The sequence below is a fragment of the Entelurus aequoreus genome, linkage group LG04, assembly GCF_033978785.1.
Source record: "Entelurus aequoreus isolate RoL-2023_Sb linkage group LG04, RoL_Eaeq_v1.1, whole genome shotgun sequence".
NCBI lineage: Eukaryota > Metazoa > Chordata > Actinopteri > Syngnathiformes > Syngnathidae > Entelurus > Entelurus aequoreus.
The window spans coordinates 82,845,303-82,861,900 of record NC_084734.1 but is presented as its reverse complement, the minus strand read 5'-3'; the positions used below and the strand labels follow the sequence as shown (position 1 = coordinate 82,861,900).

Here is a 16,598-nt window from a genome sequence, read left to right as displayed (position 1 = left end):
TGAAAGAGCCGTTCAAAAGACTCAACTCGGTCGCGAACGTTACATCTCTTACCGGATATGACATCACCGCCTTGCGAGCAACATTTTTGCCCGAAACAGTGGCAACACAACTAATCAACAAAACATTCAAGATGTGCGGAACTATGGTAAAATAATTATTACGCTAATAGCTATTAATAAATTAACTTTACGCCCAATTCGTTGAATCCACGAAATGTCGGTGCACTTCGACGAGAAGAGCGGGGTTGTCCCATGCCAGACAAGCTGGGGCTCCTGGAGCCAAACTATGGAGGAGATCTTCATCGAAGTCAACGTTCCTCCCGGGACATCTGCTAAAGAAGTCCAATGTCGTCTGGGAGCCAGAGACATGGAGCTACACGTCAAAGGGAAAGAGGTTATAAAGGTAGACTGTCATTGTGGTAATGTTGAGTCAGTCAGCCATACCACGACCAAAGTATAGTTCATCTTGTTTGTAGCAACAAGAAACCCGCAACATACTTAAGCGACATTCTCAAAACTTTGCAGACGAACTAGCCGAGGAATAAAAGGTTGAATATTGGCGTTGAACTGTGAGCAATAGATATATATACATTATTGTACAGTACTGTATTTATGTGAAGACCTACCACCTCTTCTTCATCCATTAATGTGCGTTGGCAGCCATTTTGTAGTGAACATTACCGCCACCTATAGGACCGGAAGCAGAAACTCTTATTACATTTGTATGTTTATTCCAATATCTTAGTTTTCCCTTAACATTGCCCAAGGTTATGTACTGTCATTTTTTTTCTCATATTTGCTTGATACATTTTTTTCAATAACCTTTTCCTTATTACTGTAACGTATTATTTTCGGGCCTCCCTATGTCTAGCATTAAAAGATTACAGTTGGTACAAAATGCGGCTGCTAGACTTTTGACAAAAACAAGAAAGTTTGATCATATTACGCCTATACTGGCTCACTTGCACTGGCTTCCTGTGCACCTAAGATGCGACTTTAAAGTTTTACTACTTACGTATAAAATACTACACGGTCTAGCTCCAGCCTATCTTGCCGATTGTATTGTACCATATGTCCCGGCAAGAAATCTGCGTTGAAAGAACTCCGGCTTATTAGTGATTCCCAGAGCCCAAAAAAAGTCTGCGGGCTATAGAGCGTTTTCTATTCGGGCTCCAATACTATGGAATGCCCTCCCGGTAAAAGTTACAGATGCTACCTCAGTAGAAGCATTTAAGTCCCATCTTAAAACTCATTTGTATACTCTAGCCTTTAAATAGACTCCCTTTTTAGACCAGTTGATCTGCCGTTTCTTTTCTTTTCTCCTCTGCTCCCCTCTCCCTTATGGAGGGGGAGGACCCGGAGTCGGGACCCGGGGTGGACCGCTAGCCTGTCCATCAGATGGGGACATCTCTACGCTGCTGACCCGTCTCCGCTCGGGATGGTTTCCTGCTGGTCCCACTATGGACTGGACTCTCGCTGATTCTCTGTGGACTGGACTTTCACAATATTATGTCAGACCCACTCGACATCCATTGCTTTCGGTCTCCCCTATAGGGGGGGGGGGGGGGGGGGGTTACCCACATATGCGGTCCTCTCCAAGGTTTCTCATAGTCATTCACATTGACGTCCCACTGGGGTGAGTTTTTCCTTGCCCGTATGTGGGCTCTGTACCGAGGATGTCGTTGTGGCTTGTGCAGCCCTTTGAGACACTTGTGATTTAGGGCTATATAAATAAACATTGATTGATTGATTATATTTAATTCATCACTGCACAAACCATTAATTCATTGCGACCAGTGTTGCGTTACAGTAAGTAACGCCTTATTTTTTATATTCAGTAACTTAGTTACCGTTACTACATGATGCGTTACTGCGTTATTTTACGTTATTTTTGTATGTAGTATCGGCTAGAAACAGAAGATCTGAGTGTGTTTTAATGGAGTGCTGCAGTGTCGTCCTTCTGAATGTTCTTGTGTCACAAGCCGGAGGCGCGTTCTGTGTGTGTCTGGGTGTGGGTGTGGGGAGTGGAGGGGAGGGCGTGTCTGTGTTTACTAACAACGAAGCCGCAGCTCTCGACACTCGACTCGAGTGTCTTAACATGGAGATATTCTCACTTTTTTTTTTTGTTGAGCACAAAGAAAAGAACATTTTAGTTAAATGTAAGTTGTGTCTTGGATTAAAGATCCCGTCTACTGCCCAAAACAACAATTCAAATCTGCCTGGTTAGGCTTTGTGTATGTCACGTGTGCCTTCCTTAGGTGAAGCCAGGGGCCGTATTTATCCAGCGTCTTAGAGTGCCATTTTACACTTAAGTCCTGAGAATTTGCGGAATTTAGTCCTACTCTCAAACTTAAGAATAAAAGCTTTTTATCAACTTTCTTAAGTCTAAGAATCACTCCTACTCTCCACGATATTTAAGAGACCTTCAGAGGTGTCCTGAGTGGTCAGGAGGGGCCGTACTTATCAAGCTTCTTAGAATTACTCCTAAGAAGTCTGCTAAGAGTTGACTTAAGAGTAAATAAATTCTTCGCTGAAAGCTGCACTTAAAAGTTAGTTGTCAAGCGTCTTACTCACACTTTCAGCGAAGTGTAGGACTGAATCTTAAGTGTCACACTCAGAGCTGAATTACGACATTACTATGTGCCGTAAACGCAATTTTAGGTGACGTCATTTCTGTGTCCATAGAAATGACCAATCACGGAAGGGAATCCGTTGTCTAAGAATAAAGAAATATCTTGGAAATATTTAAGTGGACAATGGGAGTGTATATTTTGACAATAAACTACAAAATAATACAAAACAAACTAGTCCCCGCCGGCACTCACGCTACCGCTCCCTCTCTTCTACCGCCCACACACTCACTGACATCACTCACCTCACGGCCACACACATACGCTACTGTCATAACATTTTCTTTCCAATTCATTAATTAGGCAACTAATTTGAAACTGGTGTGGGTGGCTCTATATATACTAGCCCACTGCAGCCACATGCAGAAATCAACAAGGAATCGAAAAGTATTAAATCTGTGACAAAAATAATATCCGCTCTGTCTAAACGATACCGTTTGATCAGCTGCTCGTCATCAAAAAAAAAAAAAACATTGTTCCGTTCCCTGAACGTTCGCGCACGTCTCTCTCGCCTCAGTGCCATCCCCTGCTGGCAACTCCTAACCACTTAAGACACCTCTGAAGGTCTCTTAAATATCGTGGAGAGTAGGAGTGATTCTTAGACTTAAGAACATTGATAAAAAGCTTTTATTCTTAAGTTTGAGAGTAGGACTAAATTTCGCAAATTCTCAGGACTTAAGTGTAAAATGGCACTCTAAGAAGCTTGATAAGTACGGCCCCAGGAGTTGCCAGCAGGGGATGGCACTGAGGCGAGAGAGACGTGCGCGAACGTTCAGGGAGCGGAAGGATGTCCTGGCTTTGTTTGATGACGAGCAGCTGATCAAACGGTATCGTTTAGACAGAGCGGGTATTATTTTTGTCACAGAATTTAATAAGGGGCGTCATCTCATCAGCAACATCACGCAGCAGAGCTTTCACAGCGGAACTAAAGGTCATCACAATGCTTCAATATCTCGCCACTGGGAAAATGCACATTTATTTTTGATTCATTGCCAATATTGTTTGTTTTGTATTATTTTGTAGTTTATTGTCAAAATTCACACTCCCATTGTCCACTTAAATATTTCTAAGATATTTCTTTATTCTTAGACAAGGGATTCCCTTCCGTGATTGGTCATTTCTATGGACACAGAAATGACGTCACCTAAAATTCCGTTTACGGCACATAGTAATGTCGTAATTCAGCTCTGAGTGTGACACTTAAGATTCAGTCCTACACTTCGCTGAAAGTGTGAGTAAGACGCTTTATAACTAACTTTAAAGTGCAGCTTTCAGCGAAGAATTTCTTTACTCATAAGTCAACTCTTAGCAGACTTCTTAGGAGTAATTCTAAGAAGCTTGATAAATACGGCCCCAGGTTTACAGCTATGTTGTTATTATGCTGTTTGTTACTTATGTATGTTATGTTGCAGCTATTTAAAATAGTTTTGTCAATTTGTTCCGGCCTGAAATAAATTGGCCCTTTGAAACATATCTTTGTCTTTGTGTGTTGTATGTAGACCACATTGTTTGTGTGTTGTATGTAGACCACATTGCTTAGCAGAGTTCAGTGATGCAAATGTATGTCAAGTTGATCAACACATTGTATTATTCTCCAGTGCAATAACAGTACTGAAATGAAGGCTAAAAGGGCATTAATGGGAGCTTTTAAAGAAAAAAGCTAGTTAATTTTCACAGTAACGCATTACTTTTTGGTATAAGTAACTGAGTTAGTAACTGTAACTAGTTACTGGTTTTCAGTAACTAACCCAACACTGATTGCGACACACTCCTTTCTCCTTAAGAAATAACGAAACTCATAAACACAGGACGTGAACAAACTTTAAATGACGAAAATGTAAGTAAACAAATTATTTTGGGAAATATTCCCGAAAGGCAAATATGGACAAAATGGTAGGAATAGTCTCTTTTTTTTTTGGACATGTTAAATTGTGCAAATGTGACCATGTGATGTTCTTTAATGTAACTTGTCAATCATGTCCAAAACAAACGACCGTGGTCACTCGTTTATCGAGGAATCATTCATTATAAATCAAATATTTTTTACAGCAACCTGTTAACAAGTTTCTAAATACATTTTAAACTTCATAAGAGCCCTTTACACACAAAATAACACCCTTTAGTCACCTTTTCAGTCTTTTAATCCAATATATCTCTATCCTCCTTCAAAACCGCACTAAAAGAACACATCCAGGCAACTACAACCCTAAACTAACACCCTCCCTTCCACATCCCCGGATTATAAATAATCAAATGTAAATAATCAAATGTAGATAATTATTCTTATGCTTTCAGATCTCTCTCTCTCTCTATGTCCACTACTTGCTGTACATATCCTACCAAGTCAGTCCTACACTGTTCCAATGTCCATTTCTCGGATGATGCAATTGTTGATGACTGAAGTGTTGATACCAATCAAACCTAACACCCCCCCCCCCCCCCCCCACATATCCCACACCCCGGATTGTAAATAATTCAATGTATATACTCCGATGATTATCTTGTGTGATGACTGTATTATGATAGTATATATCTGTATCATGATTCAATTTAAGTGGACCCAGACTTTAAAAAGTTGAAAAACTTATTCGGGTGTTACCATTTAGTGATCAATTGTACGGAATATGTACTGCACTGTGCAATCTACTAATAAAAGTTTTAATCAATCAATCAATCAATGTTGTGAGGCTGAGCCAATCAGTGGCCATGATACGGCACAGCACGTTCTGATTGGTTGGGTCTCCTTTAGTGGCCAATGGTATTGTAGTATTTAAAGTTTTAGTTTATTTAGCCATGTTTATGCTTGAAAATGTTTAATTTGCAACCCCAAAATTGTGATGATTTTTAAAAATTGTTTTTTTTAATCTGCGATTCGGTGAAACAAAGTTTGAAACGTGGTGTGGCAAGGGACGACCCTATATCAAACCATGAGAGGAGGTAATATCTTAAGGCTGTAAAGTGCATGCCCCTTTTAGAGGATAAAATTGCATTGTTAGGTTTCATGAGGAATTTTAAACATTTATGCAGACATGTTACAAATATTTCATTTCACCGTGCACACACTTTTACATTATGTCAATCTTTTGACAGGGGCGGTTGTTTGGCACAGCTGTTTCGGATGAGGCCACATGGACACTGGGTAGGACAAGCGCAAACTGTCATCCAGCTAATTCTACAGTTGATTCTGCCACGTCACTCATGTTCACTTGCTTTCTTTATAGAGGATAAGTGTCTCATCCGAATTGTCCTGATGAAGACCAACAGAGAGGCTGGGAACTGCTGGTCTTCCTTGTTAGAGGGAGAGTACTCTGCCAATGCTTGGGTCCAGGACCAGATGCAGAGAAAGCTCACACTGGAAAGGTTCCAGCGAGAGGTTAGTGGTTTTCATGCTAAAACTGTTGATCAAATGGCTTCCACTTCCAATTATAGCTATGAATTAATTGAATGTCCTCTCCAGAATCCTGGATTCGACTTCAGCGGGGCAGAGATTTCTGGAAACTTTGCTGGTGGTGGTCCAGACTTTTCCGGTTTACAAAAGTGACCTGCCACAGTAAGCTAATACTAAGGTTGTCAGGTCAGCCTAATGAACACTATTGCTCATATCAATGGCACACTAGAGCTGTAGATCAATTGGATCTAATAATTTGGGAAGCCAAGTTTCACTGCCAATGGATATTACTTTGAGTTTTGTCCCACCACTCAGAAGCAGATTAATGTTGACTTAATAGTGTTGCACCTGAATTGACAAGGACTCAAAAATAGCTTTCCAATAAAGTTTTATTGAAAGGTACAAGAACATCTTTAGATGGTGTATTCAGTCATTTTGAAGTCAAAGAGACACTTGGCATACAACATAAAGAAACTGGCTAAGGAAATGCAATGCAAATTCCAAAACGTGTGGCGCTTCACTCTGTGCCATCGTATGCATCAAATGGCGAGAACAACTCATCGTTAACAGCTGAAAACCGCACACGTTAACCGTATGCGGTGGGTTCAACAATAGCTTCAACTTGCTGTTTGAAGGGGGGGAAAAAAATCACCTTGGGTAGGAAGGAGGAGTGTGCATTCAAGACAGTTTAGCAACCTAGGGTGGAAGTTAAGGATTTTGGGCCCGATTTCTTGGTTCCATATTTGTATTTCTCAAAATCCTTCTCCCTCCTCTTCCACATGGTGGACTGAGGACCTAGGTGGTTCAATACTTATTAGCTTAAAACCAACAACCCGTTCCAGGAAATACACCATGGTACGGATTTGAACAAGATCATACTCGTGCACTCGCACACCCGCAAAAGGAAAAGTGACTAGAATAGTTTTTAGTAATATAGGGAAACAGTTTTAACTTAAAGAACACCATCTCACTGATGATGATCTTTAAGTTAAAACAGAGATGTTGTGTGAGCCGGATCACCTGATAATTTACATCCAATCAAATAATAATTTGGGGCGTCAGGTGATGGCGCGGTGGCCAGAAGTTTAGCAGGCAGACTCGGGTATGGTGGGAAGATGAGTGATCTTGTAAAAGCTGGGCTTCAGCTGGCGAGCGGTTCTTCCCGAAATTGTCCAGCGAAGTCTCTGGCTGTTCGGCCTGGAGCACTTGGCGGCGGCGTATTCAGTCAGGCATTTTCCCACCAACTCCCGCACACAAACAAGATCGCCATCTTTGATCTGTGAACAATTCCCACGTTTGTTCAGAGTTAGACCGTTTTTACTGAAAGGCAGTGTTGACCTAACATGTTACTTACAGTCAGTAGCTTCTGCAGATTGTTCAGGGCCTCAGAAATGTTCTCGCTGTGCTGCGGGTCATGTTGGTCCTCAACCCCAAAACACAAGAGAGCCATAGCAAGCAGAGAGGGCTGCAAACAGATAAGACAAGGCGCTCACTGTAACAGTGCAATAAAACCTCAGGATCTGCCCAGGCACTTTTTAGCCTTCAAAATAAACAGTGTAGTGAAGCCTTGGTTTAGCATGCAAGTAGTTAACATGTTACATTGCAGTATGGTTTTTTTTCTACTTTAATCCAAAAGTATTGTTTGCTCATGATGACCCCTTCGAATGTACTGTAGATTGATTGTCCACGTTACTTCATGTTGTTTATTAGCGTGGTTTCACTGCATTTGTCTATTGTGCCGATCGGTATAACAATTTTCATGTAAAAGTATATTGGCCGTTGCCGATTTATGTATTTTAATGCCAAATCACATAAACTATTTATTTTTGGTCCCCCAGCAAACGGCCAACAGCTAATTATTTGTCTCTATACATAGTGTGGAGCCGCTCCCCCTAAATGAATAATAATTACCTCCATTACTGCTCATTAACAGAAAATGAAATTCTATTTTTTTTTGTATCATTATCAAGTGTCATTTTTATCATTATCACTGAAGGATAAGGCTAAACATGCATGCTAATAACTAAGCTAGCTTGAAACACCACCAAGAAATAAATGCTTAGATTTAAAAGAAGTGTTGATGGAACCGCGTTGCAGCAGAAAGTAGGCAGATATTAACAAGTAGATTAATAAGTTAGAGCGAGGATATTATAACAATTGTTGATGTGTCAGCATTGTCAGTCAGTACAAGACACATAGGGTGGATTGATCATTAACTTGGGGGTGTCGATACCAGAGTAGTATCAGTATATAATCAATATAAGAGTAATTCGATTTTTTTCCCATCAAAAATGTGGTTGTTTTTGTTCACGTTTACAAACTCATGGATAAAATATTTGGACCCAGGAAGACTGAGGGCAAAAAACCAAACGATATAAATAAGTAATAGAGTAATTTGTGTTCTTTTTTTTTAGTTAGTGTATTGCTCAATTAATGTATGTATAAAAAAACAAACAACAAAAAAAAGACATGAACAAACTATTTTACATATTGTGTTGATATTGTTAAAATGTCATTTGCACTCACCACAAATAAATAGAAAGATGTACAGTTAATACATGTGATCAGTTTTGGTATTGATATCTGCTGATCTCACTCATGGAGGATCGCAGCAAAACAAATGATAGGAACATCCCTAATTTTTCTGTTTTTTTCACATGGTAATGAGAAATTGATGGCACTAGTTGACAAGCCCATTAACTGAGTCTGACCCGAGAGAACAAGCTGCAGATGTGAAAGCACCTTCAGTGAGCATTTAGCAGGACACCTACCTTCAACTTGGAAAAGACAAAAGAGCAGTGACAAGCTTTCAGTTGAGCCTCCAGTCGATCAAGGCTCAGGATGTCGTCACTGTGTTAAAACAAGACATATCGTCAATAACGACAGCTTTGATCTTATTGGTAATATTAATGAATCTACTGAATAATGACATGCATTCAAAAATGGAGTGTGTCCGGTGTCTAGTTGAGTGCTGACATATAAACTTGTCCTCACCTCTCAGTGCCAATCTGCTCTTGGACATAACTGTGGAAGAGGCGCAGGAAGCGCAGAGAAGTGGGCGCCTTCACCTTCCAGTTGACCTTCTCCATAATGATCTTCTCCATCCGCATCATGTCGGACACGGTGAAGCGGTTCTGACTGATGCGGATCAAGTCGGCGGCGAGGGGGACACTTTTCTTGTCTTCTGAAGATTGAACAGCGATATAGAAGCAGCAGAGACCCACACAGGACAGGTGCTTTGGCTGAATCTGTGGAGAACAGGAATTGTGGGCAGTCCTGTAACCGTCAACAAGACCAGAGTTTTACTGTACAAACCTTCATGACCGAGAGAAAGCGGTCTAGCAGGCTGATGGCCAGAGAGAAAGTCTCTGAGCTGAAACCAAAGAACCTGGTTAGGGTGAGCAGGTCCTTCACCTCCAGCTCTCGCAGTCTGGTCGTCATCCTGATCCCGTTGTCCTGTGCGCTCTCAATGATCCTCAAACCGCTCAGCTTTGGCTGGTAGCGGCCCTCCAGGTCGGTTAAGGCCTTCAATTGGACTGCAAAAGGCAGTGCTGCTGGTCCTGTCACTGTGTCAATCATCTGTGTGGATGGACATCATAGTTATTCATATGCAAGTACACCATTCCCTCACCCTCAATGCATCTCTTTAGGCATTTTGTGATAAGAGGAAAAGAGAAATGAAACCACATATGTCACTTACAAAGACAGCATGGATATACACACCAATCTGTTCTGGCTACGCAATACTAAAGCAACAATAAGCCCACCCACACTACAATAATACAAACAATGGAATGTACACTTCAAACTCTGCTGGGTTTAGCAGTAATATTAGAAGACTCACCTTTCAGACATGTGTTAATGCTTAGTACGCCCTTTATCTTTTTCAAAATTAACTACTACACTTTTTTACAACTTTATTGAAATTGTATGGAGCTCTCAGCCTTCCCTAAATCCTATGGCAACATATTAGCATGATCAGAGGTTGAGTAATACACATTTATTTTACTTACTTTAAACATTACCAGTATACAACTTAAAAGGGAACTGCACTTTTTCTGAAATGTTGCCTTTTGTTCACAATCATTATGAGAGACAAGAACAGATGTCTTTTTTGGGAGAGAGGGTTTTAAAGATGATAAAACATGCTTGCAAGATGCAGCTAATGGGAGTCACCGTTGTAGCCTTCAGAGCCCTCTAAAACAAGGTTTTATATACACACTGCAACAGACATTCATAACAAAGCAATATGTACAATATTTACTGCATTTTGGTCATTTTAATCAATGCGCTGGTTTCTTTAGCGCATTGATTTCCGTTTCAATAGCAACAAATGTGTTCCTACTTCCGGATACAAAGGCGTGTGTGTGTTTTAATCATGGCAGATACGGTAACAAACAACGAAGACTATTTTTGGACAAATGAGGATTCACAACCTTATCTTTTTGAAGCTGAATATACTGAGGATGAACTACTACTACTGAAGCCAGCACTAAGAATGGGTGAGACGTTGGAGCAGACGGAAGCTTGAGAGTGTGAGGTCGGCGTGACTCGAAGCTGCAAAATGTGGAACTTGAAGCCATGCTATTACTACATAAATGGAGTTTCTTATCCAACTCAACCGGAAAAAAGTGCGTCCTTGGCCAGCTTGACCAAACGCACAAACTGTCCATTGAGTGAGTCACACTTTAAAATTTATCATGATAACATTTTCTTTTACACTAAAGAAGGGTTCGGTGAATGCGCATATGAAACTGGTGGGGTTCGGTACCTCCAACAAGATTAAGAATCACTGGTTTAAGCATTAGACACCCTTTTACCTGCACACTGCCTCCCGCTGTTTCCGACAGCAATTAGCTACCTGCTGCCACCTACTGATATGGAAGAGTATTACACGGTTACTATTAGGGTTGAGTATCGATTGGAACCGGGACTAACTTTCAGATTCTCCCGGAATCGTTCAAAAGTTTAAATTTCGATTCCTAGTTTCGATAACCAATCCGCCGACCAGAAAAAAAGAATAAGTCCGCCGACCGGAAGAAGAAGCCGCTAAACACCAACGAAGAAGCGCCCACCGCCGGAAGTGTTAGCATAGCCAAGCCTATGTAGTCGAGCGAGTCAGTCAAGCATGGATAGCGGGCGTCGGCGGTCGAAGTGTGGCTTTATTTTACTAAAAAAAATGAAATATCGGCGAAATGTAACACGTGCGACAGGACTGTTTTGTGCTTAGGAGGATGCACGTCGAACATCATGAAGCACCTCCGAGTACAAATAAATGCGTGTCCCGTCTTCGACGCGCTGCGCCGACCGTCCTCCTGTTCCTCTTCCTCTGGCTTCGACGCCCAGCCTGGCACCTCGGTGACTGCATTGCAGTCCGAATCCGGTAAGTAAAACAATATATATGCAATAAATAATGTGTTTTGCGCCAACGTCGAGGCAGCTAACAAATTCGCCCGCATATTTTTTCATAGACAATTTACAACCTGCTAGCCAGGCTCCGCGATGTGCTCAGCGTACTCCGTTCACCGTAGCGGCAATGGGGTAAGATGTCGGTGCCACAGACGGAAGAGTGCCACAGAAAGGTCACTGCACACATAGTCAAAAGACTGCATCCCTTTTCATAGGTGGAATCTCCAACATTTAGGTTAGTTAAAGGCCTACTGAAACCCACTACTACCGACCACGCAGTCTGATAGTTTATATATCAATGATGAAATCTTAACATTATAACACATGCCAATACGGCCGGGTTAACTTATAAAGTGACATTTTAAATTTGCCGCTAAACTTCCGGTTCGAAACGCCTCTGAGGATGACGTATGCGTGTGACGTAGCCCGACGAACACGGGTATGCCTTCCACATTGAAGCCGATACGAAAAAGCTCTGTTTTCATTTCATAATTCCACAGTATTCTGGACATCTGTGTTCGTGAATCTGTTTCAATCATGTTCATTGCATTATGGAGAAGGAAGCCGAGCAAGCAAAGAAGAAAGTTGTCGGTGCGAAATGGACGTATTTTTCGAACGTAGTCAGCCACAACAGTACACAGCCGGCGCTTCTTTGTTTACATTCCCGAAAGATGCAGTCAAGATGGAAGAACTCGGATAACAGAGACTCTAACCAGGAGGACTTTTGATTTGGATACACAGACGCCTGTAGAGAACTGGGACAACACAGACTCTTACCAGGATTACTTTGATTTGGATGACAAAGACGCAGACGTGCTACTGTGAGTATGCAGCTTTGGCTTTTTTTTGCGTATGTACGTAACTTTTTTTAAATATATAAGCTTTATGAACCTTGGGTTAGGTGAACGGTCTTTTGGGCTGAGTGATTGTGTGTGTTGATCATGTGTTTGAATTGTATTGGCGTGTTCTATGGAGCTAGGAGCTAGCAGAGGAGCTAGGAGCTAGCATAACACGTACCGTACCGTACGTGCGCGTCACGTACGTAACTTTTTAAAAATATATAAGCTTTATGAACCTTGGGTTAGGTGAACGGTCTTTTGGGCTGAGTGATTGTGTGTGTTGATCGGGTGTTTGAATTGTATTGGCGTGTTCTATGGAGCTAGGAGCTAGCAGAGGAGCTAGGAGCTAGCATAACAAACACGCAGGTGTTATTATGCAGGATTAATTTGTGGCATATTAAATATAAGCCTGGTTGTGTTGTGGCTAATAGAGTATATATATGTCTTGTGTTTATTTACTGTTGTAGTCATTCCCAGCTGAATATCAGGTACCGTGAGTATGCAGCCTTGGCTGCTAAACATTCGATAACTTGACCGTATGTGCGCGTCACGTACGTAACTTTTTAAAAATATATAAGCTTTATGAACCTTGGGTTAGGTGAACGGTCTTTTGGGCTGAGTGATTGTGTGTGTTGATCGGGTGTTTGAATTGTATTGGCGTGTTCTATGGAGCTAGGAGCTAGCAGAGGAGCTAGGAGCTAGCATAACAAACACGCAGGTGTTATTATGCAGGATTAATTTGTGGCATATTAAATATAAGCCTGGTTGTGTTGTGGCTAATAGAGTATATATATGTCTTGTGTTTATTTACTGTTGTAGTCATTCCCAGCTGAATATCAGGTACCGTGAGTATGCAGCCTTGGCTGCTAAACATTCGATAACTTGACCGTATGTGCGCGTCACGTACGTAACTTTTTAAAAATATATAAGCTTTATGAACCTTGGGTTAGGTAAACGGTCTTTTGGGCTGAGTGATTGTGTGTGTTGATCAGGTGTTTGAATTGTATTGGCGTGTTCTATGGAGCTAGGAGCTAGCAGAGGAGCTAGGAGCTAGCATAACAAACACGCAGGTGTTTTTATGCAGGATTAATTTGTGGCATATTAAATATAAGCCTGGTTGTGTTGTGGCTAATAGAGTATATATATGTCTTGTGTTTATTTACTGTTGTAGTCATTCCCAGCTGAATATCAGGTCACCCCCGGCTCTCACAGCATCTTCCCTATCTGAATAGCTTCAACTCCCCACTAGTCCTTCACTTGCACTTTACTCATCCACAAATCTTTCATCCTCGCTCAAATTAATGGGGAAATTGTCGCTTTCTCGGTCCGAATCTCTCTCACTTCATGCGGCCATCATTGTAAACAATAGGGAACTTTGCGTATATGTTCAACTGACTACGTCACGCTACTTCCGGTAGGTGCAAGCCTTTTTTTTATCAGATACCAAAAGTTGCAATCTTTATCGTCGTTGTTCTATACTAAATCCTTTCAGCAAAAATATGGCAATATCGCGAAATGATCAAGTATGACACATAGAATAGATCTGCTATCCCCGTTTAAATAAAAAAAATTCATTTCAGTAGGCCTTTAAGCCAGTGGTTCTCAAATGGGGGTATGCATACCCCTGGGGGTACTTGAAGGTATGCCAAGGGGTACGTGAGATTTTTTTTTAAATGTCTGTCAAAAAGAACTGTGAAAAGAAATGCAACAATGCAATATTCAGTGTTGACAGCTAAATTTTTTGTGGACATGTTCCATAAATATTGATGTTAAAGATTTATTTTTTTGTGAAGAAATGTTTAGAATTAAGTTCATGAATACAGATGGATCAATCCCCAAAGAGGGCACTTTAAGTTGATGATTACTTCCATGTGTAGAAATCTTTATTTATAATTGAATCACTTGTTTATTTTTCAACAAGTCTTTAGTTATTTTTATCTTTTTTTCCAAATAGTTCAAGAAAGACCACTACAAATGAGCAATATTTTGCACTGTTATACAATTTAATAAATCAGAAACTGATGACATGGTGCTGTATTTTACTTCTTTATCTCTTTTTTTCAACCAAAAATGCTTTGCTCTGATTAGGGGGTACTTGAATAAAAAAAAATGTTCACAGGGGGTACATCACTGAAAAAAGGTTGAGAACCACTGAGTTAAGCAATAACGTTAGAGCTAAGCTAATTGATACTGGGCTAAACAATAACAGCAACATTACATGTTTGTTTATGTTTGCAGGGATATGGTGAAAACTCTCAACCCAAAATACATACCACCTTCCAGGGACTACCTGTCAAACACATTGATCCCGGCATGGTACAAGAAGAATCGGAATCGAGAATCGTCAGGAATCGGAATCGAAACAAAGAATCGGAATCGTTCGAATTCAAACGATACCCAACCCTAGTTACTATGCCGAGCTCTAGACAGCACCGACACTCAACAACACATCATTTGCAGACTATAATCACTGGTTTGCAAAAAATATTTTTTTACCCCACACCAGACTGTATCTCACGGCATGCTAGTGTGCCGCGGCACAGTGGTTGAAAATCCCTGCCCTATATAATAAATCAACATGTGAAAAGCAGCTTGTTTACGTCCAGTTTAACTTGCAAGTGAGACTTTTCACAGCCAAGTTATTCTTGTGACTCAGCAGCTGTCAAACTGGACTCAACTGGACTGGAGGGTCAGGGTGGGGGGCTACAGCGAAGATACGTCACAGGGACGGGTATTATAAGGTTTATTTACAATACAAGTACTTTGTATTTCAGGGTAATGTCGGGAAATGTGAAGGTAATAAAATAATAAATAATGGTGGGTGTGTTTGAAAACAGTAGGGGGCGTGCAGTCGTTCAAAGAGTGAAGCCGTGCTAACATGCCCGGACATATCCCCTGCCCATACAAAGCAATAGTGAGAACCATAGGCCTGATTACGACAACAACAAACCGGTGTCATATAACAGTTGTCCACTGTAGACATTAACATTCAACGCCATGACAGTTTTACTAAGACGGTTGTCATGGCGGTAAATTAAAGCTAACGTTTTGAGTGTTAGCTAGCAACAGAAGTGCTCGTCGAGTCCACTTACCTTGGCTCAAATTACGTTGCTTGAAAATTCCAAAAAAATAAAATCCGTAAGAGGAAAAGTGGGTTGAATATGTGTGAAGCAGAATAAATGTATGAAGTTTCCCTAAATAACGTTTTAAGCATAGATTTACACCCGCCTTCGCACACCCCCTACCCTTGGAGTTAGGCGACGGGGAAAAGGACAGTGCAGGATTTAATACGGGTATTAAAGCAAGCCCATGCCCTAACATGGTGAGTTCTCATTGGTCACCAATGAGCGAGATTGTGTAATCTGTATTTTCATTGGACGTTTTTCCTGTCATTCACAAATACGCCTCGCCTTTCACTAACCGGAAAGCCAATCGTACGACAGGAAAAAGCGACATGGTTCAACAGTATGTTAATTAGAACCAACATGTCCAGGGTGTACCCCGCCTTCCGCCCGCCTTCCGCCCGATTGTAGCTGAGATAGGCTCCAGCGCCCCCCGCGACCCCGAAGGGAATAAGCGGTAGGAAATGGATGGGATGGATGGATTTTACACATTTACTTCACAACTAACACAAAAGTCGGTTATAGTTTATATAATATATCTTTTTTCGAGCACTTATACTATTCTGAAAGCCACATACTAAAGGTGTGTACATGCATTAGACACCCAGTGGCAGCCTTCTAGAACAGTCTAGAACACAGGTGTCAAACACAAAGCCCGGGGACCAGATCTGGCCCGCAACATCATTTTATCTGGCCCGCAAACACATGGAAATGATATATGTCAAAAAAGTTAATATTATATTATATTATATTACAAACCCCGTTTCCATATGAGTTGGGAAATTGTGTTAGATGTAAATATAAACGGAATACAATGATTTGCAAATCATTTTCAACCCATATTCAATTGAATGCACTACAAAGACAAGATATTTGATGTTCAAACTCATAAACTTTATTTTTTTTTGCAAATAATAATTAACTTAGAATTTCATGGCTGCAACACGTGCCAAAGTAGTTGGGAAAGGGCATGTTCACCACTGTGTTACATGGCCTTTCCTTTTAACAACACTCAGTAAACGTTTGGGAACTGAGGAGACACATTTTTGAAGCTTCTCAGGTGGAATTCTTTCCCATTCTTGCTTGATGTACAGCTTAAGTTGTTCAACAGTCCGGGGGTCTCCCTTGTGCTATTTTAGGCTTCATAATGCGCCACACATTTTCAACGGGAGACAGGTCTGGACTACAGGCAGGCCAGTCTAGTACCCGC

At 41.1% G+C, this 16,598-nt stretch overlaps 2 protein-coding genes across 2 annotated transcripts; one reads left to right on the top strand and one right to left on the bottom strand.

Annotated features, from left to right (window-relative positions):
• Nucleotides 1-58: 58 nt before the first annotated feature.
• On the top strand, nt 59-6,588 carry nudcd2 (NudC domain containing 2). The gene is made up of 4 exons (XM_062045871.1): nt 59-403; nt 5,721-5,769; nt 5,852-6,003; nt 6,088-6,588. Exons 1-4 carry the CDS (start codon nt 215-217, stop codon nt 6,169-6,171), a joined length of 474 nt encoding a protein of 157 aa, XP_061901855.1. The 5' UTR covers nt 59-214; the 3' UTR covers nt 6,172-6,588.
• Nucleotides 6,390-15,556, bottom strand: ccng1 (cyclin G1). Its single transcript, XM_062045870.1, has 6 exons — nt 15,359-15,556; nt 9,334-9,597; nt 9,013-9,266; nt 8,790-8,868; nt 7,373-7,483; nt 6,390-7,295 (listed from the first exon to the last, which is right to left on the bottom strand). Exons 2-6 carry the CDS (start codon nt 9,595-9,597, stop codon nt 7,104-7,106), a joined length of 900 nt encoding a protein of 299 aa, XP_061901854.1. The 5' UTR covers nt 15,359-15,556; the 3' UTR covers nt 6,390-7,103.
• Between the last annotated feature and the right edge of the window lie 1,042 nt (nt 15,557-16,598).

What these genes read in the sequence shown, in the direction of transcription:
- ccng1 (XM_062045870.1), bottom strand. Translation starts at nt 9,597, where the DNA reads ATGATTGACACAGTGACAGGACCAGCAGCACTGCCTTTTGCAGTCCAA. An exon ending in GAGCAGATTGGCACTGAGAG is followed by an intron (nt 8,869 to 9,012) that starts GTGAGGACAAGT and finishes GTTTTAACACAG; the next exon opens with TGACGACATCCTGAGCCTTG. An exon ending in ATCTGCAGAAGCTACTGACT is followed by an intron (nt 7,296 to 7,372) that starts GTAAGTAACATG and finishes AATTGTTCACAG; the next exon opens with ATCAAAGATGGCGATCTTGT.
- nudcd2 (XM_062045871.1), top strand. Translation starts at nt 215, where the DNA reads ATGTCGGTGCACTTCGACGAGAAGAGCGGGGTTGTCCCATGCCAGACA. An exon ending in TGAGGCCACATGGACACTGG is followed by an intron (nt 5,770 to 5,851) that starts GTAGGACAAGCG and finishes CTTTCTTTATAG; the next exon opens with AGGATAAGTGTCTCATCCGA. An exon ending in TGGAAAGGTTCCAGCGAGAG is followed by an intron (nt 6,004 to 6,087) that starts GTTAGTGGTTTT and finishes TGTCCTCTCCAG; the next exon opens with AATCCTGGATTCGACTTCAG.